Source organism: Coturnix japonica, chromosome 7 (genome assembly GCF_001577835.2).
Source record: "Coturnix japonica isolate 7356 chromosome 7, Coturnix japonica 2.1, whole genome shotgun sequence".
In the NCBI taxonomy this organism is placed as follows: Eukaryota; Metazoa; Chordata; class Aves; order Galliformes; family Phasianidae; genus Coturnix; species Coturnix japonica.
In genome coordinates, this window is record NC_029522.1 from 16,435,499 (window position 1) to 16,461,809 (window position 26,311).

At 35.8% G+C, this 26,311-nt stretch overlaps 1 protein-coding gene across 1 annotated transcript in view; it reads left to right on the forward strand.

The window, feature by feature from the left end:
- MYO3B (myosin IIIB) overlaps nucleotides 1–26,311 on the forward strand; it is a 173,496-nt gene that overhangs the window by 51,190 nt on the left and 95,995 nt on the right. Inside the window, exons 11-12 of the mRNA XM_032445800.1 lie at nucleotides 8,708–8,773; nucleotides 21,429–21,584. Coding sequence (XP_032301691.1) covers nucleotides 8,708–8,773; nucleotides 21,429–21,584 — 222 coding nt within the window. The remainder of the gene's footprint in view (nucleotides 1–8,707; nucleotides 8,774–21,428; nucleotides 21,585–26,311) is intronic.

Genomic DNA, 26,311 nt, shown 5'->3' on the forward strand with positions numbered 1-26,311 from the left:
TATAATTGCTGTATTTCTACTATTTTACAAAATATTTTTCTTTCCCAGCTGAGTTATTTAAAAGTTGTTTAAAAGCTTTATTTAGTTATTTAAAATATCTTCTCACATTTGGATATTCAAGCCCTGCAGAATTTTGTATGACTCTTTTTAAAACTCCAGGTGTAGGTAATGCTCCCTTAATTCAAATATGCTGTCATGCTCTTTGTTAGAGCTCTCTTTGGAGAAATCAGAATGTCGGATCTCAACAGCTGCGTCAGAACTCTGCACTCCAGAAAAAGCAGGGAAGACATGATAATGCATAGTTTTACTGCTGTTAAATGTCTATAAGGACACAAATAGAATGCCTGATTCTAGATACCATCAGAGTTTATTTGGAACATAAATACAGGATGTTTTCCTATATTTTACGTTTAAAATGCTGCTATAATTCAGATTATTAATTGGTGTGTTAATATCTACTATAGAAAAAGACAGGTAAAACATATTTTTTGTTTCCTCAGCACTTAATGCTGTTGTATTCTATGCACTGTTTATATAAAGGCCTTCACTGATACCCTGAGAAGATGAAATCCTTTCCCAGCTAAAGTCAAAGACAAAAATCTAACTTTATTTAGGACACTCAAATTTCTTATGAAGTTTGTCTTCTGTGGTTTAAAGAACGTGCTTATCTCATACCTGATTCTTTTTTTTTTTAATATTTCTCCTGTCCATTCCTCCGCTATCAGCTACTTTGCAGTTTTTGCCCTTTCCCAGCGTACTGCAGTCTGTTATGTAGTAATGTCTTGTGGCAGCCACAGAAGTGACACTTCTCAAAACACGTGCTTTTAAAAGGTCTGTATTATTTTTCTGTTTACTAGATTACATCCTTTGCTATTTTCTCATTTAATCTGCCTCTGACAAATGCCAGTTTTCTCTTAATCAATACACATCATTGTATTGATTTACATCAGCTCTTTTCTGTCTTCCAACCCTGTTTTTACTATACTGCTTTATATATTATAATTAACTTTCTTCTAAACTTTCCTAGTTATGTTCTCTTTGCTCCACTAGAAAGGTGGTGCTTGTTTGTTTTCACTCCGGTTGTAATCTACCATGATTCCTGTCATATAGTGTTTTTTAAAACCAGACTAAAATTTCAAGTGTTTTGAAAGAAAGTTTAATGGAAGAAGGATTAGGACAGGAAACAAATTCCATTGTGTCTTTGTGATCATGTAGTCAGTTGCTTTAGAGTCTTCATAATATCCCTCATAAAGTTCTATCAGAAAAATGCCACCATCAACTAATATATTCCTTCAGTAAATATTCAGTTATGAACCAGGAAGGTAGGACTATCAGAATAATATTTGTTCTTACAATGCTATGAGCTGGGCTAAACTAAAAACAGTAAGTTCTGAGTAAAAAAAATAAAAATAAATATATATATATATATATTCAATATACGCACACACACATATATGTATATTTGAATAAAGAATAATCTTTGTTTCCAATTGAAAATACAGACTGCTTTTTTTCATCAACCACTATTGAATTCTGTGTTCCATACTGGCTGTATCAATCATATGGTAATAAACTTATATGACCCCATAAACTCTTATGGGGTCACTGTTGTACTTATTTTTATTTCTGTGGATCTTCAACTAAAAGATTCCTCTCTCTGTGAAATAGAAGGATAAGAATGCTTGTGTCTTTGAAAATAAGAGTTATAATAATAAAACAAACTAGAGAAAAGTAAAGAAGAAACACAAGAAGCAAAAAAATTTGCCCAGTATATCATAGAAGATTACTGGCAGAGGCAGAAAATCTTATTTACTGATCCCTCATTCAGAATCTGAATGCTTTATTGGGATGAAAGTTAGTCTTTGGTTTGGTATTTTTGGGGCTGTAAAATCACAGAAGAGAAATTACCCTGGGGAAGGCTGATTTTACTTCTCTTTTATAACACCATTGCCAGTTTCTCCTCAACTGTTTCTTGCTTTCTCTGCTTGTACTTTCCTGTTGTCATATCTCAGTGGTCTCTTATTAACTGTTTGTCTGAAATTATCAAAGACTTCTGCTCACATTAGTCTTCTGTCTGTTTTCCTCCATTTCTTAAAACAATTTTTAATGTCCACGTTAGTTTTCCTCTTGTTGAGCTAAATTTTAGACTACGTTCCAAGAACAGATATGCTCCATTGGGCAGCACCCTCACACATGAAGTATATATAAGGCCTAGTGAAATAATTGGTATACAGTGGGAGTTTGAAACATGTACAGTTGAATTGCAGTTAGAAATGTACCTATGTGATTTTCACTTTCAGATTTTAAGGTACTTTATTTTCTCAGACAGCACCATAAATATACCATGTAATTGCAGTGTTTTACTGTTCCAACTACAAAATTGTAGTGTCTAGACAACACTATATGTGTTTCAGCCAGGCAAAGAAGCACTGTTGTCCCATTTTATTTCATTGGCAACTTATATTTCTCCTCCATTTCAGATTCACAGAGCCACGGTTTTAATAGAAAAGCAAAATACTAAATTGCAGTTAAGATGTGAATGGATTATAAATAAAAATCTCTATTGTTATTTCCTTTGTTTCAATTGCTGTTAATTTGCTAGTGCCTCCTTAGCTCTCTGAAACTTCTTTGAGTAACTGAGATGATAAAGCATAATTATAATTCAGTTATGCTGTCTGTTTTGAAGCTTGACCATTGGAATGCAAAACTGCGTGGGTTCACCTCCATCCAAAAGTATTTCTGAAATAAAATACTTGTTTCTGTCTCACTGAAGCCAGAAAATGAATCTCAAAACTGAAGAGTAAATGACAGGAATAAATGATGCCTTGTCAAGTCCTAAAAAAGGCTAATGAAAGTGCAGCTGCCAAATCTGACTGAAATCAGTGGCCTGTGAATTGCAATGTTCAAGGGAAAAAGTCAAAGATAATCCAGATGTTCCCAAGCAGAACAGTTTGCAATACTTTTTCATCCATTTTCTTTCTGTCTGTATAAGCTAAAAGAACATCCATAATTGAGATTTTTTTAAAATGCGCTTTCTGAAGGTTATAATTTGACCTTCAAAATGATTTAATGTGCCCAGCACATTATTTATTTCTGTACTCATTATTTTAAAGGTGACTTGTTTCAAGCACAGGATTTTTCTTGTGAAGGAGGTTTCTTAGAATGTTTCTTTTGACAGGCTCTTTTATATCCCTCCTGAAGTGCTTTTCTTTTGGCAATGTGTAAAATGAATCAAAAAGAGATTTGTGCATAATTCTGAAACTGGCTACTTTTTACTTTTGTTTGTTTGATTTTGTTTTGCTCATTACATTGGTTGTCAAAATATTCTAAGCTGGAGAATTGCGAACAAACGTTCAGTTAAATCTGTTTTAGAGAGATTTGATATTTTGTTCATTTTTGGATTTACATTTGTTTTAGAGCTACACCTGCACATTGTTAATCCACTTGTTTACTTATAGGCAGCAAAATAAATAGTCATATAACATACATAATAACATACATAATAACATACGTAAAAGGGGGACGGAGTGGATTTGCATGTCATAGTGTGCAGAGGCATCATTCTTTTCTGAGAAAGAATGGAAACAGGTACTCAATTTATATTTTTTCTGGATTGGGACCCTTCATTACAAAAAAAAAAGTTTTTAAAGTGTGTGGTTACTTTAGAGCCTGTCAAACAATTAGGATTTACACTCTTAGCTATTTGTCAGTTTTACTTTCAACTCAATACAATTTTTTTTTTAGCCTTTAAATGCAGTCCAGGCTTTTGCATTATGGACAATCTCTGAAATATACAGAGCACTCATTCCAGTGTGAAAACATCAAATATAACTTTCTCTGTATTTAATAGACAGCAAAGTGTTTTTTTTGTTTGTTTGTTTTCTTTTTAGTTTCTTGTTTTTTTTTAGCAAGGAGATCATTTATTACAGCAACGAGAAAGTAGTGGTATGTATTTTGCTTCCTCTTTCCTGTTTTCTTGGTAGTTTTGATGTTTCCAAGGTAGGCCTTGATCTTGGTTTAATGCAGCATATCTTTGTTATTATTAAGGCACTTTCACTTTATTTCAGAAAATATGCCTTTATTCCAGTAGATTATCTGTGAAGTCTTGTTGATGAAAGTTTTAAACTAGATACTTACATGAAGAAAACATTCCTTTCAAGAAAAGGAAGATAACAGGTGGAGTAGAAAAGGAGAAACTATTCAGAAATGAATCGGTTGTGAGTGAGAAGGTTGCTGGAGAGCAGATTTATCAGGAACAAGCCTTTTCTCCTTTCTCCCTTCTTCCCCCTTCTTTTGAAAGAATAATTTCAAAGGCTTGCCTTCAAAAACACAGAGCATTTTGTGCTGATTCTCCAGTCCTGGAGGCATCTAAACTACAGTTTCAGTTAATCTTACAGAGATTAAACCATACCCTGCATCCTACTGAGTAAACACTGGCAAAATATAATAGTGAAATTCAATCAAACCTGAGTAGACTTTAATAGGAGGCAGATGAATGGAAGAGTGTTTAGGATATGAATTTTGGAAATGGAATTTCCAAAAATATCCAATGGAATATGGAAAATTCATATTCATTTGAATGGTCTGTAGACTGGGAGATCCTCTGAGTCCCGCTGAAGGATCCTTTTGTTATTTTCAGTGGGTTACCCAAGATGGGGATGCTATAAAGAGATGCAACTTTAAACTTATATGAGAATTTGCTGGGCAACAATTGATGTCAAATATTCAATTACCTAAATACAAACCACTTTTTATATGTTACCTAAAAATACAAACCACTTTTTATATGTAAACTTTTATAAGGAAATCTCATTATTGCACGTGGTTCACTTTCTGCTTTTTATATGGTTATTTCATGTAGCATTTGAAAATAGGCATAGATGGTTGAATTTCATTTAAATTCTGTCTACATGTATTGTAGGTGTCTGTCAACAGAATTATTATTTCTGGTTGCTCTGTTTCAGTCAGCTAAAAAATACAATCACAGCGTGCATATATGGGGCTGTGGCTGACAAAGCCTGTTTATGGTGACAGATGTTGGTGACATCTTCTAATTTCTCCATTAGAAACAGTATTGTAGGCTGATGATGCAATCTGGCCATTGGAGACTCTATATTTATATGGCTAAGTTTACTAAAGTAGCTTAAAAAGTAGTGGGTGTGTTTTCAATTTTTAGTTTAGAATTTTTAGATGTCTTTTAAGATGAAAATATTTATTGTCTATTTGCTAGTAACAGTCTAGTATCTATGATCTGTAATTAGGTTCATGGCTTACCATAAAGGATGAATGGCGCTTACTGAACTGCATCATTGTCCTTATTGTGGTAAAATGACTGATTTTGTTTTACCAGCTGTGACTTTGGAAGCAAGCTGAATGACAGGGAACATGTGAAGTCCAGCTGATTAACATATTTACAGCACTCAACTGTATGTGCGTCATTCAGAATTCAGCAGCAGGTCTTGCTTGATAAGCTTGCTCTTGTTTTCATGTTCTAAGAAACACTGTGCTTCTGCTTGAGGTCTGTTGTACAGGCAGAGTCTTGAGTCCTTACTGAACCAAAACTCCCTGTGAAAATGGCATCACTATTGCCATGGAAGGCACTGAATATGAGGGTCGACCAACTCCTCACAAGAGCACTGCAGCTGCCTGAGGAAACAGAACATGTAGTTCTATGGTTGATTACTTGTCTTGTATCAAGTGAGAGCATTTTCAAAAGACAAGCCCAATTATACCCACTTCTTGAAATAATGTATCTGCTTCTCCCACTAATATATCTATTTATCCCAATTTCCATCACTTGGAGTAGAAAATAAGTCTGTTGTCCTTTAACTAACCATATACGTGGCCAAGGTGATCGAAAGGTTGTATGCAGATTGTTATGTTTTTGTATGCAGAGGGTAAAATAATTTGTCAGGAAGTTAGCAAGAAGCAGATTTTAGTCAATCTTTGTGTTCTGAGTATCACAGAAGCTTCCTAGATGTTGGTAAATTTCGGTGATGTCAGAAAGTAACAAATAATCTTAGTTTGACCTTTGATGAGCCACAGTGATGAAACAAGTGTTGCGTTTCTCTGCAGTTTGGCATCTGATAATATTGAGTCATTTTACTTTTCCCCTTTTAAGTGATACAAATTGCAGATGTTTTAATGGATTATTAATTTCAAACTTCAAAGGATTTAGTGTGCTCACAAAAAAGGCTTGAGTATTTGAATAGAGGGTTGCGCTTGCATACCTGGCCTAAAATTTGGATTTGAATGATATGATGGAGTGCACGCAGGAGGTGCCATTGAAGTGCTGATGTTTTCAGCCATCACCATGAAAGACATTCTAGTGTCTTAGATAAATAAATTGTAGGGAAGTTTAAATGACTGTCATGCTCCTTTCTGGAAATTATTTATGGTTACAGTGCCAGAATAGGGTGACCACTATGTACTTGTATTTCAGTAGTGTTTTTCAAAGCTTACCTATATGCTTTACAGATTAGCTTTAGGAATTAATGTTCTGGACATGTTTGTCAGTGATTTTAGAACAGAATACTACCAATTCTATGATTTTACTGTGAAAACACAAAGAACAACATAGGATCTTCTGTCAACAACACAAAAGCATCAAGCTCAGGAAAACATCTTAGAGTTACAGAATTCATGGTCAACTGTGTGGCAAAAACTCAGGATTTGGCACAAGGCATACTTTTCCATATCTGAGACAGTGTCTAGTGAATGCTTAGTGATTGGACATAATACTGGACATAGTATGTTCTGTGTGATTAAAAACATTACTTCCACCATTAGTCATTAACTTGTAAATGAGTAAATACATTTCCTGTATGACATCTGCTCAGCTGGTCTGTTCTTCCATGATGAAATTCCACTTAGTTCCATCATAATATCTGCAAATAATTTAAGTACCTATGCAGTGTATTTCCTTTTTTGAAGAAGTCCTTTGCAACACTATGAATAGTGTCTCCAAACACTGTTTCTTGCAAGCACCGTTGTTGCCACCATGGCAAGACTTCAAGAACAGTGTGAATAGAGAATACAAAACTACATGTTTCATGAACAGTAACTGAGCTTTTGCAAAAGCAAATAATTTTGCAGTGAAATTTAGTATTTATGATAAATATTCAGTAGACTGTGTTGGTATCATTCTAAAAAGAAACATGTTGTACTTCTAGGCGATACAATAAAAATTTGCACTTATCAGAATACCAATTATCAGATTTGTTTTCATGTCAGAGTAGTTTTCCTGCAAACTAAACACTGACAACAGACCTGGTGTTTTCCTAGCCAAGAGGCCCTTAAAGCTGTTTGCAGAGGTCATGTATGGGGATTGTGTAAGCTGATAAAAAAAATCTTCATTATAGGATAAGTTTTGCCTTTCTTGTATACAGTTGATTTTTTTTTTTTTCTCTTTGTGTGAGGGCTGCTTTGACATTGATGATTTCCACATGTAGATTTGATAAGGGCTACATATATCCAACATTCAGAATTTCTTCACAAAGAAAATTGTGTTCTTTAAGTCTTCTATAAGAAAACAGAAAAGTAATAACACACTAATTTCAGAAAACATGACAGCCTGCAGTGAAATTTGATGACTGCATTTGTTTTGAGTAGACATTGATGAACAGAAATGGTTCTACTATGACAAACCCACATAGTCTCTTCTTTTTTTAAACTGTTTTATTTAAGATTATTAAAGGTAACTACCTTGAATCAGTTTTTGAAAATTTCAAAACCACTAAGCAGATCAACACTAATTTATGTTGTATTTATGCTGTTCGCCTTTTTTGTATTCTGAGATGTTTCCAAGCAGTGCTTTGCTGTCAGATGTGTCCCTTGTATAAATGAGACAGTTTGTGATACAATCCAGGCTATTAGTGGGTGTTTCTGGTTTTGAATAAACCATATGTGAGTTTTTTGTCACATCAGTAATATGTGATCCATGGAATTGAACCCTCGAATGCGGGGGCAATACTTACTATATGCTAGGTTGCTACCTCTGGGAGGTAATAAAACAGTTTGTAATTCATGGCTACTTCTTGCTATAGGCTGATCCATTCAAATTTAGTCCACTTAAGGTGACCAATAGTCCTTACTATGTATGTTTATGTAATTTAACTGTAATTGTCAGAAAGGAATCATACACCAAGTAACATGGAACCCATCAGAATTTCAGATAATTCTTGTAGAAGAGACAATACTGTGCCAAACATTATTTTAAAAACAGCACCAATTTTTAATAGCATTTACAGCCTGTAGACTCTATCTCCTAAGTAATAAAAACTGTGGAAATCTCACAGTATGTTGCCAACTTGGTACCTCTTATTACGATAGCCATACTTAAAAAGCTCATGGTCAGCATCAGTAATCTGGGGTAAAGTGCTTAAGGAGTGTGATGGCTAGGCTAGTCTTCCGATCTAAGTTGATCCTTACTGAGTAAGGCTGAATTAAAAGAGAAATATTGCAAAGCATACTGTGAGCTATACTGACTTCCAGCTTCAAAGGTATTGACATAAAAGGAGAAGGACATGAAAAGAGCAAAACTGTCAATGAAAAAGCAGCGGCAAGAAGAAATGAACAGGCTTCTGAAGGTCGCTACATTTTCCATCATCTTTTTAGCCCTAGTGGAACCAATATTATTTTTGTTTAAAATCTCTGAGAAAATTATTGTAAACAGTAAGATTCTAAATTCTGAAACTTTGTTTTTCAGAAATCCTCCTCCTACTTTGCTACATCCTGAAAAATGGTGTAGAGGATTCAACCATTTCATTTCACAGTGAGTATTATTTGTTTTAAAACTACCTTATTCCGAAATTCACTGTTTTTCAGATGTTGAAAGCTATTCAGCAGTTCCATCTTCTCATGTAATTTGTTCCACAGCTTCTTCGAATAACTTTGTTGGCTTGCTTCTTGACTTCTTGATAGAGTTGGAGCATGTTTATAAATATAACCGATTTCCTTGATTATTTTGCAGAGGAGCTTTGTGTCAAAGAAAAAAAAGGGTTAGTGAAAATGGCTGCTGGTCAGTTTAAAATAAGAATTTAAAAGACGAGAAAGAAAGAAAGCAGTTGTCTTTTTCCACTTTACTAATATTCAGTAAGTTGTGTACCCAACATGCACATGTACAGGAGTTGTACAAATAGTGTAACATGTGACACAGATGCTACAGATTTTCTAGATGGGATATTATCAAACAATGTTAAGTTTCTACTGATAACTAAATAGACTGAACACTGCTTGCCAATACTGACTTTTCAAGATAGATTTGAAAACCCGTAGATTCCATTTATAATCTGTTGTGTATCAGTGTATTTACAATTTCTTGGGGAGCAGTGCAATATCTGTACTTAACAACCTTTTCAGTCAGTTATGTAATAGTATTTTCCCATTTTAGAGTAAGTCAGGAATAGAAAGATTAGTGCAACTTTTATAAACAACATTAAAACAAAAATTCCAGTTTATTATGCTGATGTTTAAATTGGCCAAGAACATTAGGTAAAATATAATGTTTGGCCTGCAGTAGAAAACCAATTTTATCATTACTGCAGTATGACCCAGGATCTCCTTCAGTGTAAGCAGTGAAAATACATCCCTTTAAAGCAGACTGAGTCAAGTTCTGTTTCCACATAATGCATGTCCTTTTTTACTCATCAGTGTACGCTATAATCTGTGGTGGAATGAGTGGTTAACTACAAAAGTCACTGTGTTGTGAATGAATTCCATTATGTTATAGAAAAATGGTTCTTTTTATTGTATTTATGGACAGTACCCTGTATTCTGGGGAACTCTGGCACCAGTGGGTCTTCCTTTTTAGAAATCTCAACTGAGACTGAGAACAGTATAAAAATTCTTCTCACTAGCAACATCTGCAGGTTTACAAATCAAATTTTTTTACAATAACACACACAATGAAGTAAGGAAGCATACTCATACAGCATCTCTTAACTTGAAGAGATGTAGCAATTGTAATCCAACCACAAATCTTTTAGCTGTTACTGATAATTGGCTCATTTATGTGCATTATTTATGTATTTGATGATGCCTGCCTTGTGACAGCTTAGTTATGATAAATTCAAAGCAATGGTTGTATAAATTCCGCACTGCCTTTTATCCATATGTTGGTACTTTGTCTGATGTTTCTTTCTATCACCCTTGTGATGAGTGGTTAGCTTTAGAATAATTTCATTATCTACCTCCTTCCGGATGGCTAACGTCATTTGCATAACAAGCTTATCTGGTTCAAGTCATGGGCCAGACCTTGTACTGGCAAAAAACAAGCATTCATCTGTTCCTAAGCATATTTCTGACTTCAGTTCTGTTGACAGAATAATTTTATCTATGCCAAGATTGACAAACCTGGTCATTGTAACCTTCCCAACTCCCCTACCCCTGTTGTCATTTCTTGAAATGCCAGAATGTTTTTCACTATCTGAAGAAGCATTTTACTTATGTTTTCTTCTGTGATTTGCAACATGACTGAGCTGGAAGTTTGAGTTTACTTCCATCGTTAACTCTTTAAACTGTTAAAGCAATATATTATTTTTTCAAAAGTTAGGTTTATATGTTTAGGTGTGCTTCTGCTGTTCCAAGGAAGATGTTATTGTGGCAGCATAATTATTTGAGATACATACTTACAAAATCTGAAGGTAGAGCAGGTCAAGGTGGTGAATTTATTTTTGTATTTCCAGTATTGTTGAGCTTGACTCAAGAAGAGGACTGTAATGTGTAAAATGTAATGTAGTTAATAGTTTGTTTTAAAAAATTGAGAAGATGCAACTTCAGCCAAGCCATATTTGGCAGCAACTTGTATATGGTATCTACTGAGATGCATGCAGCATGTTACACAGGTTTAAGTAAAGTTCTGTGTATGCCCATTTATCTGTACTAATGTAATTGTCTGTGAAGAGCTTGGCTGCTCCATTTATAATGTGAGAAATAATTCATTATGTGTTTATTTTTAAATACTTATCAATAGAGATTACCATTTCTATAAGGCTGATTAAATAACCACATTAGTTACTGGAGGATTGGCTCCTACAAATGGTGGACTTTTACCTATGTTCATTTCTGTGTTCAAATAGAATACCATTTTTGAAGAGTACATTCTGTCTATAAATGTTTGAGAAGTAAATTTTTTTATAGCTACAGTGTAGGTATTACTATTCTCTCAAGATTAAAATGTTTACCATCATTTCATACATAAAGTGGTGCAGAATTTATTCATTATATAATATAGACTCAATGAGAAAAGGAATTTTTCAAAAGTCACTAAAATTAGCCTGTGTGCCACAAATAATATTCTCAGCAGTTTTAATCTTGGCTGATCTCTAGGGATAGTTAGAAGAGTTAATATAGTCTTGGAGCAGGAGGATACAATGACCTTTATTTACATTACATCACAAAATGGTAATCTTAATTAAAATGAGCAATGGTATCTCCAGAGACAGACGTTCTCCTTTTAAATTTATTTAACAAATGATGAGTTATTATGGTTCTTTGAATTAGTCTTTCATGTACTGCAAGGACTTCAAAAATTAAGGAATTCAGGAAGTATTAAAGTCACAATGTGAAATTACAGGATTTATGGTCATCATTTATCATCAGAAAGTAAAGTTTATTTCAGCGGTGATATTGTAAATACAATATAAATTTAATTTTCAGTCTCAATATTTTAAATATTTTCACTCATTTTTAAAAAGTCTTACAAACTGCTTTCCATACTGTTGAGTTTACATCAGAGTAATTCAATTAACAAATCATACAGATTTTACAGGTTGTAAGTGCTCTGAATGCATATCATTTTTTTTTTACACAATCTAAGCAGTAGTTTAGTGACATTCTGTTTCTATTACATAAATACAATTTTACTGTTTCTGTCACTGAGAGCACAATATGTGGTTGGCGTAATTCATTAATTTCACGATGTTATAAACACCAAGAGGTTTGCAAATGAGAGAAAGATGCAAATTGCTGTGTTGTAAGGTTGCCCCCACATATGTAAATTTTCCATTTTATTCATGACTATAGACTTTGAGAATCCATATAAAGATTCATTTGAAATGCTGAATTGTAGTACCTGGCAAAAAGAATTCCAATACTTTTGGGTATTACATGAGACATTATTACACAGATGAATGATAATATATAATGTATACAATTTTTAGCTTTTTAATAAGAGGTCTTAGGAAAAAGCCACAATTTTAAATAGTAGTGAAAAATTCCCATGGAAGTGTGAAGCTCAGACTCTAAAGAATAGTGCTAGATCATACGAATGTCATATCATCTAGATCTTTCTCTCAGTAGACTGCTGAGTTCCTTATCATTAGCAGTGGACAGTTGTTCTTGTTTTCTTTCATTTATTTATTCACTGGCTGGCTATTCACACATGTAAAGAAACAAAATAAAAAAGAAACAAGCAAAAAACCCAACTTACTTATTTTACTTATTAAGGTTAATGTAGGAAGAAAGACATGTATCTGTGCTAGAGCAACAAGTCCATTTGGGGAGCATTAGCAATTTAGAAATAGTGTGCTACAGAAGATGTAGAATCAAAGACAGCATGTGAAATAATTCTCTGATGGGACACTTTTCTTACTCCCTTCTTTAAACTTCTGTTGTAACTCAGTGCAAAAAAACTGCCTGTATTTTATAGCTGAGCAACATCTCAGAATCTTAGGTTGGTATGAAAGGCAGAAGTGTGGAAACATAGTAAACAGTAAGAATACGACTTGTAAAGGAACACAAAACAAATAATATCCCCCAGTTTGACTGATAATAGTTCCTTCACACTAGACTAACTAAGCAGCAAGAGAATAGTAATGCCTCATTCCTCCCAGCTGTACTTGCATAATGAAGAAAAAATTTAACTCCTAGATCTACAGTTGGAGAAAAAGGTTGTCTTGCTCAAAGTCACTCAGTAATCCAAAGGAGATCTGGGCATGGAGTAGTCCAATGTACTGATAGATGAAGGCAAGCTTCATGGAGAAAAGATATGTCAGCTGTCATCTTGTGGACCATGGCATCCAGATCAGGTCTGGCACACAGAAGTGGTAAGAGTGTTGTTGCCTGTGGACCCCCAACTAGTAGAACTCATCTGGTCTAGTCTGCCCAGGCGATTGCTGGCTAGCTTGTGTGGAGGCATGTCAGTGTGGCCACAGTGGGAGATTCCACCTTTGTAAAAGAGGGTGCCAAATGGTCAGTTTAGTGGTGTGTAAGTCAGAAGAATTTTCTCAAGTCCTCTGTGATTGACGTAGTGTATCTATGATAGTGGCTATTTTAGTGACTGTGCTTATTTGCTGGAAAACAGGTAAGACTGCACCAAATGTTTTGCCTCCGTTCTTTCTACTATGATAGGAATGTAACAGAAATATGCTGTCAGCACCTTGAGTATGCTTTCCATATCTTCTAGTTTCTATATGCTCCATCTGCTTCAAATCAGCTGCATGCTGTTATTACAAAAGGAGATTTAACCTAATGGAGAATGTTTGATACAAAATGAAAAATGTACTGTTTGTAATGAAAAAGCTTGAATTGTATAAAAGCTTTTTGTGTTCCCAGGTGTGCAAAGACAGGCCAAAGAAAAAGAGTAGACTCATTCCTGTTAAAAGGCTAGAAAACCCTGATTCCACTGTACAGTAAATAAATGCATTTAATGATTTTTTTATATGATTGTTAGAATTGTTCTCATAGAATTTCAGGTATTCCTAGTAAAGTTTCAACTAGAGCAAAGTTTGACCCATTACAAGGGCTGAGAGAGTTGCCACTGCATATATATAACCACATATATGAGCCAGAACAAATTGCCATGTCTATTCAGCCCAGAGGAGGCTGGGAAACCTGTTGTTGTTGAATCTGTTAGAGATAGAGAGAAGAAATCTATTTGCTACACCTGATTTTACAATTTTAGAGTTCAGTGAACCTTTCATAAGTTTCAAGTGTGTATTCTAAATTAGACTCTATGGTGCTTCACGTTAAAAATGGAAAGACGATTGGTTTAGAGGACGTGCTGGAGATATTTCAGTATTAGATGTTGGTCTCATTGCTGGGTAAGATTAGTTATTTATTACATTTGCTACCAAAAAGCAGATCAATAAAGATATTAACACGTTCTGAGCATAAGAATTTATGTTATGCATGTGGTAACTGACTACTTTGTCATAAATTCAGTCTTTCATCCTAGCAGCAGAAGGAAGAGTAAAATCCTTGTTATTTATCATAGTATGCTCATTCAAGACAGCAGATCTGTTTCGCTTATAACATATCCTCAAAGCCAGCATTCTGTTTTTCCAGAGAAGCAGCTATATATAGTTCTGAAGATGAGGTTATTTGTATCTTGTGTGTCCCGCTGAATTAGGACCAAAACCAGAAATGCTGTTGGCAGAGCTGTCAGAGGTTTTTAGATCATTTATTGCAAATGAGTGACCTGCAGCAGTGGGGGATGGGCAGAGCTGTTCCTAGGAGGCTTCAGGGCAGCAGGCACATCCCTTCATCATTCAGAATGTTACACCCAGTGTAACATGGTTGCTCTTCTCCTCTTCTCTCCTGCATGTGACTGATCTGTGTCTGCTACAGCTGCATATGGTACAGAGATAGGAGGAACAGTCAGTGTGATAAATAGGAGCAGAGCATTTTAGTCAGTTAAAAACAATCAGGGTGTTACCAGCTTGATCTGAAAAGTTCTTATGCAGTAAAGATTATTACTATTTTCTTTAGAGATGCTGAGGTTTTGAGTTCCCATCCTTTTTTCCTTTCCTAGAAAGGATTAAGCATATCTAAGGAGACTAATTTTGAGTAAATGCACAATCATAGTGGTGAATGCATGCTACAGTATCCCTAAATGCTCATCTTTATGACAGTAAATAGCTTAGGTCTGTACAAATAAACCATTTGATAAATAGTACTGGAGAATGAGGTCTTCTGTGTACACAGATAAGAGCACATTTTATCACACCAACGTGCCATCGTTTAATTTTACATGAGCAGTATTGTTCAGACATAACATGACATTTATGTCTATGCATTTTCTCTAGGAGGGAGGCTACATGTAGTAGGTAGCAAAAACAAATACATCAGTAAATTGTCAATAATAATAATAATTTAATAACAGCCAGGAATCAATACAGTGGTAGCAGTAATCCTCAAACAATTGTCATTTTTCTCTGCTTAAATATTCAGTACTTATTATGGATGTGCAAGTTTTGTTGATAGTCTTTGTCTTGTTTTACTCTATCCACAAGAGTTCAGAGAGAAGCCCTTACCCACAACCACTTCTGGTAATATCCTCTACTGACTCAGCTCCAGTTTAGTTGTCTAAATTCTGTCCTGGGAAAAGCTCCCTGTTAACAATAACCACTTTGACTCAAATTCATTTTCTGAACGTTCTTTTCAATGCAGTTCAACTGAACCTGTTTTATTATGAAGTCCCATAGTGTGAAGGGGATCGGTATGTATTGGCACCACACTTGTCTTCCATGCACCAAGGAACATCACATAATGAGCAACTTCTTCAAAAACAATGTTTTTTAAAAAATTAAACAACAAAATAAGAGCCAAAAATAATTCCATAGGGAAGAAACTGAAAAATGTCTGCCTCTTTATCTCTCATATAAGTTGCTTGGTTTGGAACATCTTTAGGACAGGGAAAAGACTGGAAAATTTCTTACTTTGTGTCTGCTCATCTGGCTTTCTAGGCAGGAGTGCAAGCCAGTTCGGGTTATCTTCTTGATTTCATTGATCTTCCACTGTGGAACAACCTTCTAATGGGAAAATACAGGAAAGTAAAAAATAAAATCTTAGATCCTAGCAAACCTTCTTTTTTCCATATAGAGAGAGGATCACGAAAATATGACCTAATTCATTCCGCATTTTTCTTTGGGAAATCTCTTCTTTAGATTCCCAGCTAATCTACCTCTACCTTAGGGGAAACCTGATAACTAGTTAATATGTATTTAGTAGAAGAGGATCTCAGCACCTCAGGAAGACCTGAAGTCCTGTTCAAGACCTTTGAAAGCTTCCTCACTGATAGGCAGTAAAGAGAGCAGCAGGTACTTGTGCAAGCAGTGAAGCATTTGGAAGGCAGGGGGAGAATGGTGGGAGGAGCATGGCAGAGGAACAGGGCCAGAAGAGTGGCAAAGAGAAGCTTGTCAAAACAATTGCTGAACAGATTGGAGGCTTTCTCTCCTTTGCCTAGAGGCTGCGTGTTCCCCTGTCTAATACAAATATAATACGCAGTCATCATTTCTTCCAAATAACATATTCACCTTCTGTGCACATTGATGATGAACGCTGACTAGATGTCTCGCTGGCTCATGAGACAAAGCAGCGTCAGCAACCTACTACTAGAAATTGAGAAATCTTCAGAAAATTTAGCATTTTTAAAATGTAAAAATTGAAGGAAGCAGTATGCTAGAGAACAGCTATAAAGTAACTAAGCTATAAGAGTTTTAGCTTCTTGCATTTTTTATAAAGAAAATATTTGTGGCCAAATGAATCATAATGTATCTGACTGAAAGAAATTTTTTTAAAAGCCCTTCTGCTGCTGCTCTACTATTGCGTTGGCTGCAGTAATGAATGATATTATTAATTGTTTTCTGTTTCCAAGCACACGGGAGATTTAGACCACTGTTGCATTTCTTAAGAAATTTATTTCTTTCCACTTATTCATTAGTAAATATTAGCTCATGAATGCTGATCAAATTGCTCCCCTTTTAGTCATCTGATTTGCTGCTTGCAAAATGGCAATTTACACTGTTGAGATATAGCAATTCCAACAATGTTATCATACAAGTGCAAGCAGCTAGTGAATTTTTAGAGGCTGTTTCAGGCAGGCCTGCATGTAAGGGAGTCTGCTTTTATCCCTTGCTAATAAATGCTTCATCTTTGCCTGTAATTGTGGTAGAATGGAAATGATGCTTTGGAGTCTGGCTGTGAGATTGCAGCAAATGGCTGCAACCTATGTTTAATGTAGTGACACTAATGAATTCTGAAAATTAATTTTCAGCTAAGAAAGCACGATGGAAGATACTAGAATTTTAAATTAGGTAATGAATTAACTTTCATCAGGACCAACAACATGTACAGACTTTGTTTCTTTTTCAATCTCTTTGTACTAGTGCTTCACAATATTTTAGATCCAAAAAATTGCAAGCCACTTCTGATCATATTTTCATCATACATTATGTGAAACTCATATTGTAGTAAATTTTCTATTCAATTTGCTCCATGTGAGGCAGTCTTACTACATAAGCTTTATAATGTGTAATTTCCATGCCCTAAACAAATTGACTTAAATTGCAGGTGCAATTTTTTGTTTTATATATAATTGCAATATGTTTAATGTTGGACAACTAGCTTATGGAGTTTCAAAATTGGTCTTAAATGAATTCATCAGGTTCAGATGAATACCTGAAGATATTACAGTTTTTCTCCTCTCTTCAGAAGCAAATCCTTCAGCAATGTTGTTTCTCAATATTTACACATTACACACTGCTATTTCGTTTGGCCATGCTGAATAATATTTTCTGGTAAGCGACATTACAAAAGCTGCTTAGTTACTCTATTCTTCCTCTTAAATGTTAATAATGCTAGATTTCAAAGTTAGATATTACTTCTTGATTTCTTTTTCCCTGTACTTTATGTGGAATATGTTTCTTGATTGAATGTACTGATTAGTTATGACAACTGTGAATGCAAGCACCCATGTACCCATGTGATTAATTTTTTCACATAGTTCTGTTTCAGGGTGTAGGCATGTAGAAAGTGCTCTAATAAGTCACATTCTTTAGGTTTTAACGTTATAACAATGAATATGCTATTCTGCATTAGTATTTTCTGTAGTAAATTGCTTCCAGTGTAGATGATCAATTATGGAATACTTCAGGTGAGCCCGATGTTCTCTTTTTCACCAGCTCATAGGTAGTGGGCTCAGGTGAACCTAATGAGGTCAACACGGCAAAGTGCAAGGTTTTGCACTTGGGCCGGAAAGAACCCCAGGCCCCTGTATAGCGCTGGGAGGAGTTGTCCTTGAGAGCAGCTCGGCAGAGAAAGACCTAGGGGTCCTGATAGATGAGAAACTTAACATGAGCCAGCAGCGCGCTCTGGCAGCCTGGAAAGCAAATGGGATCCTGGGCTCCATCAGGAGAGGGTGGTCAGCAGGGATAGGGAGGTGATTGTCCCTCTCTACTCTGCTCTTGTGAGGCCCCATCTGGAGTATCGGTGTCCAGGTGTGGAGCCCTCAGTACAAAAAAGACATGGAGATTTTGGAAGGGTCCAGAGGAGGGCCACAAAGATGATCAGGGGGCTGGAGCACCTCCCTATGAGGACAGGCTGGAGGGAGTTGGATTTGTTCAGCCTGGAGAAAGAGAAGGTTGCGGGGTGACTCATTGCAGCCTTTCAGTACCTGAAGGGAACTTACCCCAGGAGGGGAGTAAACTCTTCGAAAGGCTGATAATAGCAGGACTAGGGGAAATGGTTTTAAGTTAAAAGAAGGAAGATTTAGGTTGGATGTTAGGGGGAAGTTCTTTTCTAGGAGAGGTGGTTAGGTCATTGGAAGCAGGAGCTGCAGGTTGTGGATGCCCCGTCCTTGGAGGTGTTCAAGACCAGGTTGGACAGGGCTCTGGGCAAACTGATCTAGTAAAGGTGTATGTTTGGTGGCCCTGCTAGGCAGGGGGGTTGGAACTACATGATCCTTGAGGTCCCTTCCAACCCGGGTCATTCTGTGATTCTGTGGTGGCCCAAGTACAGTTAGATGTTAGTTACTACCTGTTTGCTTTGTTGTGGCATCTCAGTGATCATCAGAGAGGGACTACTTTTTCTGATAAAGGCACAAACTCAGCACAATAGCAAGTATACTCTGAGCTTGGAGTAGAAACTGATCACAGAATCACAGGGATGTGTCTTTTGTGTTACTGGCTTAGTCATCTTATAATTGTTTAGGAATTCACTTGTGTTTCAAGTGAATTCCTAAATGGCCACAGATTGCAAAAATATCGTGCTACCAAAAAATAAAAGCTGCTTATAAGTGAAACAGTGTATAAAATATGGTTGCAGAAGACTGCGTGCATGCAGTCAACAGGGGCATGGCAAGGATATACAACAGAAGCAAAGGTAATCAATTCCTCGTGTAGTCATCAGTATGTTCTCATTGATAGAACTTAGCTGTACTCATTAAATTGTGTGCCAGACTCAGAGAACTGCATTATGTGCCTGAAAACCCAGAAGCTAACAACTTGTTTCCCTTCCTCTTGAATAAACTCTATGAATGCATTATCTTGGATATTTGGATGTTTCATTTAGGGTCCTTCTATACAGAATAAATTCTCTCTTGCAACTTCTGGATCTTTTCCATAGGATATTTTTGGAGGCTCATCAGTCCAGAGCTCAGAGCAGAAGTTATTGTAATGACTGCATAACACAGGCTAGATTTTTATATTAGCATTTCTGGTGAATGCAAGGTGTTCTATGTGGAACTGTGTCATTTCATAAGGAGATTTCATTTAATCTCAAATATTGTTACTCTCTAAAAATTAACTACTGCCATGTCTTCCCTTGAATTCAATTTTATTACTAAAATATTTCAGATGCATTCAAATGAAATGGGAGTATTTATATATTAGCAATATAACATATGTGATGTGAATTTCTAGATACTGTTTGTAAAAATCAAGAGCCTGAGAGCTTTTCAGGCTGACATATGCATGTCAAATACTTGCCATTAAGTCCTGATTTCTGTGTAGTTTTGTGTTTTCTTTTCTTTTGCCTATCTTATGAATGGTATCTTCCCTTTCAGATGCTTTTTTTTTTTTTTTTTCATTTTTCAGAGGAGGCACATAAATATAGCCAGGATTGGCATGGACTGTATTGTCTGTGTGGGTGTACTGACTTTCAAAACCCATGGATAACAGCAGGAAAAGAGTGTGTGGTGGGGATGTCTGAACCGGTTAAAGGCCAGTGATGGATCTTTCTTCATGGGAGGACAGGAGTTGTATTTATAGCCTTGTACTCTGAAGGATGGAGATAAAGCAGGTTCTGTTAGTAGTCTTTCTATCAGGAGGCTTTAGTTCTGTCTGACAGCAAAACAGTTAAACTCTCAGCAGTTTTTAGAGACTGTCTTTTCTGGACTTGATGTAGCAAGAAGAGACTGAGGAAAATATTTTTCAGGAAACTAAAATATTAAAGTTGTGTCCAAAGACATTTAAGACCTGACTTGCCCTTCAGTAAAGTACTTGAGGTGAGGCTTAATTTTATTTATTTTCTAATGTATTTGATAATATTTAAAATTAATGTGCATATATTAGATGTTATTGATTATTTTTTTTTAAATAATTGCATTGATACTTGTAGAACATCAGTTGTCCTAAAAAGCATTAAATTGAATTTTGGGGTGAAAAGATAATGTTTATTTGTTACATTTGGCCCTAATAAGGAAGTACTTCAGATGTGACACTTAACAGCAGCAAATATGAAATGTACTTGTGAAGTATATAATACAAATGCATCTCATCAATTAAACTCATCTTGGACTATGATTGACTGAATAGCTGATAGCTGTTATGTCACATGTGCATATCGAATTGCAGGTTTTCTTTTTCACATTCTCAATTGCTGTAAATGTTTTTTATGTAACTGAGATGAACAGAATGTAACTTTAATATAAAGAAGAATTGAAAGGTACTTAAAAGCAATTCTAGTTTAATTATGACCCCAGTTTTAAGTCTTGATTATATAAACTAATATTACGCTTTATGCTAATCTAATAGGATACAGCTCTCCACTAATTACTTGATCACCTGTTTCTATCACAGACTGAACTCTCTACCCTGACTAGCACTTAAATCTGACACTCATTTCCGTTCCATTCTGAATTATGAGGGTTTGCTGAATTTTCTATGATCCTTATGCTAAAAACATAGCATCACGGTATGGGAGCTCTATCTGAAATATTTATTTTAAGCACAGAATAAGGCTTATAATGAATTGTTTGAACTATTGATGTATTGCAATTTTCGCTTTAGATTTTATTAGGCTGCCTCCTGAAGTTCTTGGTCAAAACTCTCACTGGAGAGTAGGTAGAAAATAAAAGTGAATGAAATGTTGTCTATTCATCTTACCTTATGTTTGGCGTCTATTAACTGTATTGCAATTACAAGATACAATGTCAATTTTTCATACTAAGCTAGTTACAGTTTTCCGAAAAAAAGACTGAAATGATCTAAGATTCATAACCTTCATAACTAATATAGTTGTGGGATGAATTTACTTAGTTAAGTATTAATGTCAGTTTTATTATATTGTAGAACATTTTCTTTGCATACCAAGGAATTCCAATTTGTGGAACAAACAAACTGTGTGAGAACAACCGTGCAGAAAGCCAACTCAAATCATGCTGTAATGGCATAACATAATTGCGTGACACTACTATTTCTCTGTCACAGGTGTCTTATCAAGGACTTTGAGAAACGTCCTACAGTCACCCACCTTTTGGAGCACCCGTTTATTAAACAAGTACATGGTAAAGATATGTCTCTGCAAAAACAGCTGGCTAAGCTTATCCAAGAACAGCAGCAACTAGGCTCTGTAGCAAAAACAAGGTACTGTACAATGCATATGAAGCATATGTCTTCCCAAACAGACATTTACTGTTTCAAATAATCATATTAATGCATTGACTGGCAGCATCATTAGCGATAGGTGAGGCATGCTATGTGAATGCAGGAAATATGCTTTCATACTGATAGATTTTAAAGCAAAATACTAAACTGAAAATACAAACACTTTTAACCTTCCTTCTCCTCCAGAACTCTTATCTGTATTTGCTCCTGGCTTAATCTCAGAGATGCTAGAAATTCCAGGATATTCAAGTCTATGGAAGCATCTATTGGCATGAAGAAGCTTGTTGTATTTTGGTACAGATTCTTTAGAAATACAACAACGAACAATGAAGTTGCTGTTAGAAAAGGTTAAGAATGTATTTCCTTTTGATTTGATGCTAATGATAAGTAGGTTATTTACTACTTAAATTATTGTTTTGTTTGTAGGAATATAATAACTGCTATTTTTCATTCAGCCTTGCAATTAACTATGTTAAGAAACAATGAATATAACATTTTTTGTTTGTGGTCAATTTTTGTTTATTTGTTTTTACTTTTGAGGCTGATATTGTAGGTCTTAGTTTAGTTGTTGTCCAGAGGGTGGCAGGATTTCACTGTTTCAAAAAAGAATTAAATGCAAATGAGCACACCTTCCCAAACTCAGCAATCATTCTGCAATACAAAATTTGTCTACCATGAGATAAGCTCTGGCCCATTATTATGAACAAACACGTACTAATGTTGATGGAGAATATTAAATGTTGTGATTCACAAGTCATAAACATGTATATACTTACATGTGATTAGACTCTGTAGCTTAAATGCTAAAAGCACAAACAAAAATGTGCAAGTTAAAATAATAGAATAGCTATAACTACACTTTCAAGGTGAAGCTGACTTCTGTTCCTCCTCCCTCTCAAAATAGTGTAGCAGAGACTATGTAAGGGTGCTATGCCAGCATTCATTATAAGTTCTTGCCATGTTTTTCTCCCTGAGCAAGCCTTCCCCATGTAACACCTCACAGATCAGGTTACTTACAGCTGTGACTTGGACGGCACAGAAGGTACTGGAGTTTTCCCAGCTCTTGACCAAATAAAAGATAGTGTGTAACTGATCCTTGTACTATAAGGAACTCAGAGGTATATTTCAACAAATTACTCTGGTATCTGGCTGCACAGTGTGGGATGACAAAGAGCCAAGACCAAGCCAGCATTTATTTCCTCAACTCTGTCCATAAACTAGTCATGTAGCACACAGACGACCAATTTCTCATCACTAAGAAAGCGTCTCAGCATACTTTGTCCCCACCTTGTTCTTTCCTGGTCTTTTGTTTTACTTTTCATTGTGTCTCTGAATTAGACTCTGTCTGCCTCTGCCAGTAAATACTAAGAGGCAGATGCAAGATCAGGTTGCTAGAGAAATCTTACACCTTCGCTTTGAAGCCAGTGTATTGTAGAACTATTATTGAAGAATCATAGACTCACTGAATGGTTAAGTTTGGAAGGAACCTCTGGGTTCAACTCGTGCTCAAGCAGAGATGCACAGACCAGGAGGGCACCCAGTATTTTGCGTCCAGACTGTTTTTGAAGGTCCCCAAGAGTGGGGACTGCACAATTTCTCTGGGAAGCCTGTGCCAGTGCTTGTTCATCCTAATAGTAGAAGTGCTTCCTGATCTTCATCTGAACCATCTTGTGTTTCAGGTTTTCATTGCCCCTTGCCCTGCCCCTGGGCACCGCTGTCTGGCTCCATCTTCTTTGCACCCTCCCTTGAAGTATTTGTGTTTACTAATTGAGTTTGCAGTTAGCCTTCCTTAGGCTGAAAAGTCCCAGCTCTCTTAGTTTTCCCTAATAAGAAAAAATAAAATGTCTTTCTGATTTATTTTTTTTTTTAATTTTTTTATCACTGTTACTTTCTACTACAGCTCTATTGCTAGTTCCTTACTTTATCTTTATCTTTGAAGCACTAGCCAACTTTGATTAAGACAGAGAGTAGGCTCAGCAGGAACAAAAATTTAGTTAGCTCCAGCATTGAAATATACAACATATTGCTCTGAATGATGAAGAACTGATTTTCCCCACTATTTGTGACTTGATAAAACTAGGGCAAAATTTAGCAAGACTGGAAAAGCATGTCCATGCAAAAGACCATGTCTGCATTCCAACAAGTGGGGCATTAGCTGTTTTGCAGAATCCCAAAACATTTCCAAAGGTAAAAATCAACACTTTTTCTGTATTGCAAGGGGCTAGTTAGTAAATAAAGAATAAATTTTAAATAATTAACATTTTGAAGACCAGAAGCATCTGAAATCTGTTTCTTATGATAACAAGTGTTAAACTTCTGTAATGCTACCTCCATTGTAGCTGAATTTTCCTGTTGTGAAGCCCTACACTCAATTGCAGATCTAAAAATAGCAGTTTTATACTCCCAAAAGTAAGAAAGTTCTAAATGTTAAGTAGGTACTTGCTACCAGCCAGTTAATGTTGGACTATAAACAAAATATTATTACAAGAGAATCAACCACCATCTAATTATAATATTCCCCAGAGGCATAAGCACAGTCATCTCATAATCTCTGTAATAGAAAGATGTATCCTCTAGGAAAAATAGAAGCAGTGAAAAGCCTTAAAAGTTCTGTAATGCCTTTATAAAATAATTCTCAATGCAGAATCTGACATGCAGAATAACACATGACCAGGTGCTGCTTTGAAAAAGTTTACTGGCAATAATTTCTGGTGATCTGTAGAAGTGATCTGAGTGTATAATCACCACTTCAAAGTAAAAAGGCCATTTAAAACCCAGGCTGAGTAAAACATTTCTATTATACCACTGGGTATATGTGCATGTTCTTTTTCTGTTTGTTGGTGTACATGTGACAGGTTGAGTAAAACATATATTAATTTCTCTGTGCTAAGAGGTAAAGAAAAGTAGAGGCATTTTCAGAAACATAGCAACGCTACAGATCAGTTACTTAAAAAATGAGTTAAAGAATATTTTCTTCCATTTATACAGCCATACATCTCACAGAGTGCACACTGAAAATTTCCAGAAACTAGAAAGTCATCAGGACGCTGATGTTAACAGCACTTCTACTGTGAGGAAAGTCAGGGGGTCAGCAGTGATGACAGCTGATCAGGAGGTGTCTGGGTTTCGTCTCACATGAAAGTCTTCTAACATCAGAGCACTCTGTATCTTTTGATGCTTTACTGACTCAGCACTTGTGGTGCTTTTAAAATTTTATTTATAGGATTCTCTTTCCAGTTGAACCATCCCAGTTCTGTCTATTTTGGGACATACTTAAGATCATTGTGCAGAGAGCAAGACTGAAGGCTAGAAGTTCAGTATTACTGATTTAAAGATCATGAAGGAGTATGGTTGACTATAATTCATGTTATTTTTCCACAATCTGTGAAGGAGATGGGGGAAGGGATATTGAGGGAAAAAGTGCCAATGAGTACTAGATAAAATCAGGAGAATGAAAATGAAGCTTATGATGTGGTTAGACCAGATGTGCTGAGCTGATTTAACAGCTCCTTACCACTGACAGGAGTGATTCTCCTCATATTTTGTCTTTGACTTATTTCTTCAGCTTCACTTTTGGCTGGGTAGTGCCACTCCTTGCCTAATCTGGGCTCTGGCATTCACATGAATCTTTGGCAAGTTTCCCTATTTTGGTGTAGTAAGCTCTCAGAAAATGTCACTTGCGTTATTGATCTGCAAGTACAGGGAGCTGGTTAAGGTTGGGAAGGGGAGGTAGCTCATGGCAGGTACAAAAGGGACCAAATCTTTCAGTTAAATTGGTGTGATCCACCTTTTATAACCATGCTGTTATCTGTGAGAAAAGGTTTGATCAGGTAGGGAATATAATCAATTTTCTCTTGCCAAGTGATGTTCATGTTCAGGCTGTTTAAGTGGCAATTAATTTTGTGGCATTGCCACGCTATATGCAAAGGTGTGGTGGCAGTAGGTGTGTAACTGGATCTAATCTGAGCATCCAGTTGGCTTACTAGCTTTGAAACATTAATTCTTAATTATATTAATAGAAGCATAATAATTCATTTGAATTTTTTCACAACACACTACTAGAGACAAATAACCTCTAAAAAAAGCACTGGTAAGAATTGTAAGCAAATTGTAAGAATTTTATTAACTGTTTTAAAAAAATATGTGCATTCAGATCCTAGTTGGCATCTAAACACAAGATCTAGTTAATGCAGTTAAAGGGGGTACAAAGGTATCTCTAAGCTACTTTCCAGCTTCCAGACAAGTCTGGTCAGGTTTATTTCCCAATTCATGATGTTTTATTGTGAGCTCTGAGTGATTATACTTACCAGGAAGCTTTAGGATATATTGAATGCATCACATCTCTGTGTTAATCTTATTTGAATCTCTCGTAGCACAGACTTGTTCATTTTGGCCTGGAATATCCTATAAGGTTAGTAGTTTGTTAAAGAGGCAATTACATCTGCTTGAAGGAAACTTTTACCAGCATTGTGAATTAACTTACCATAGGTATATGATACTGCAGCCAAATGTGTGTTCTGAAATGCATTAGTGATTTTAACTTGAAGCATGAGTCCACAAATAGGCTCAGGTCATTGTCAAGTTCAATGACTGTGTTCACAAAATGAGCAGAGAAAGCCAATCTGGCAAAATCAAAGAAAATCAGGACTGACTTTCTTCTGGTTTGGTGAGTCTGTTTGGCTCACTGAGGGTTTGTAGAAGTGCTG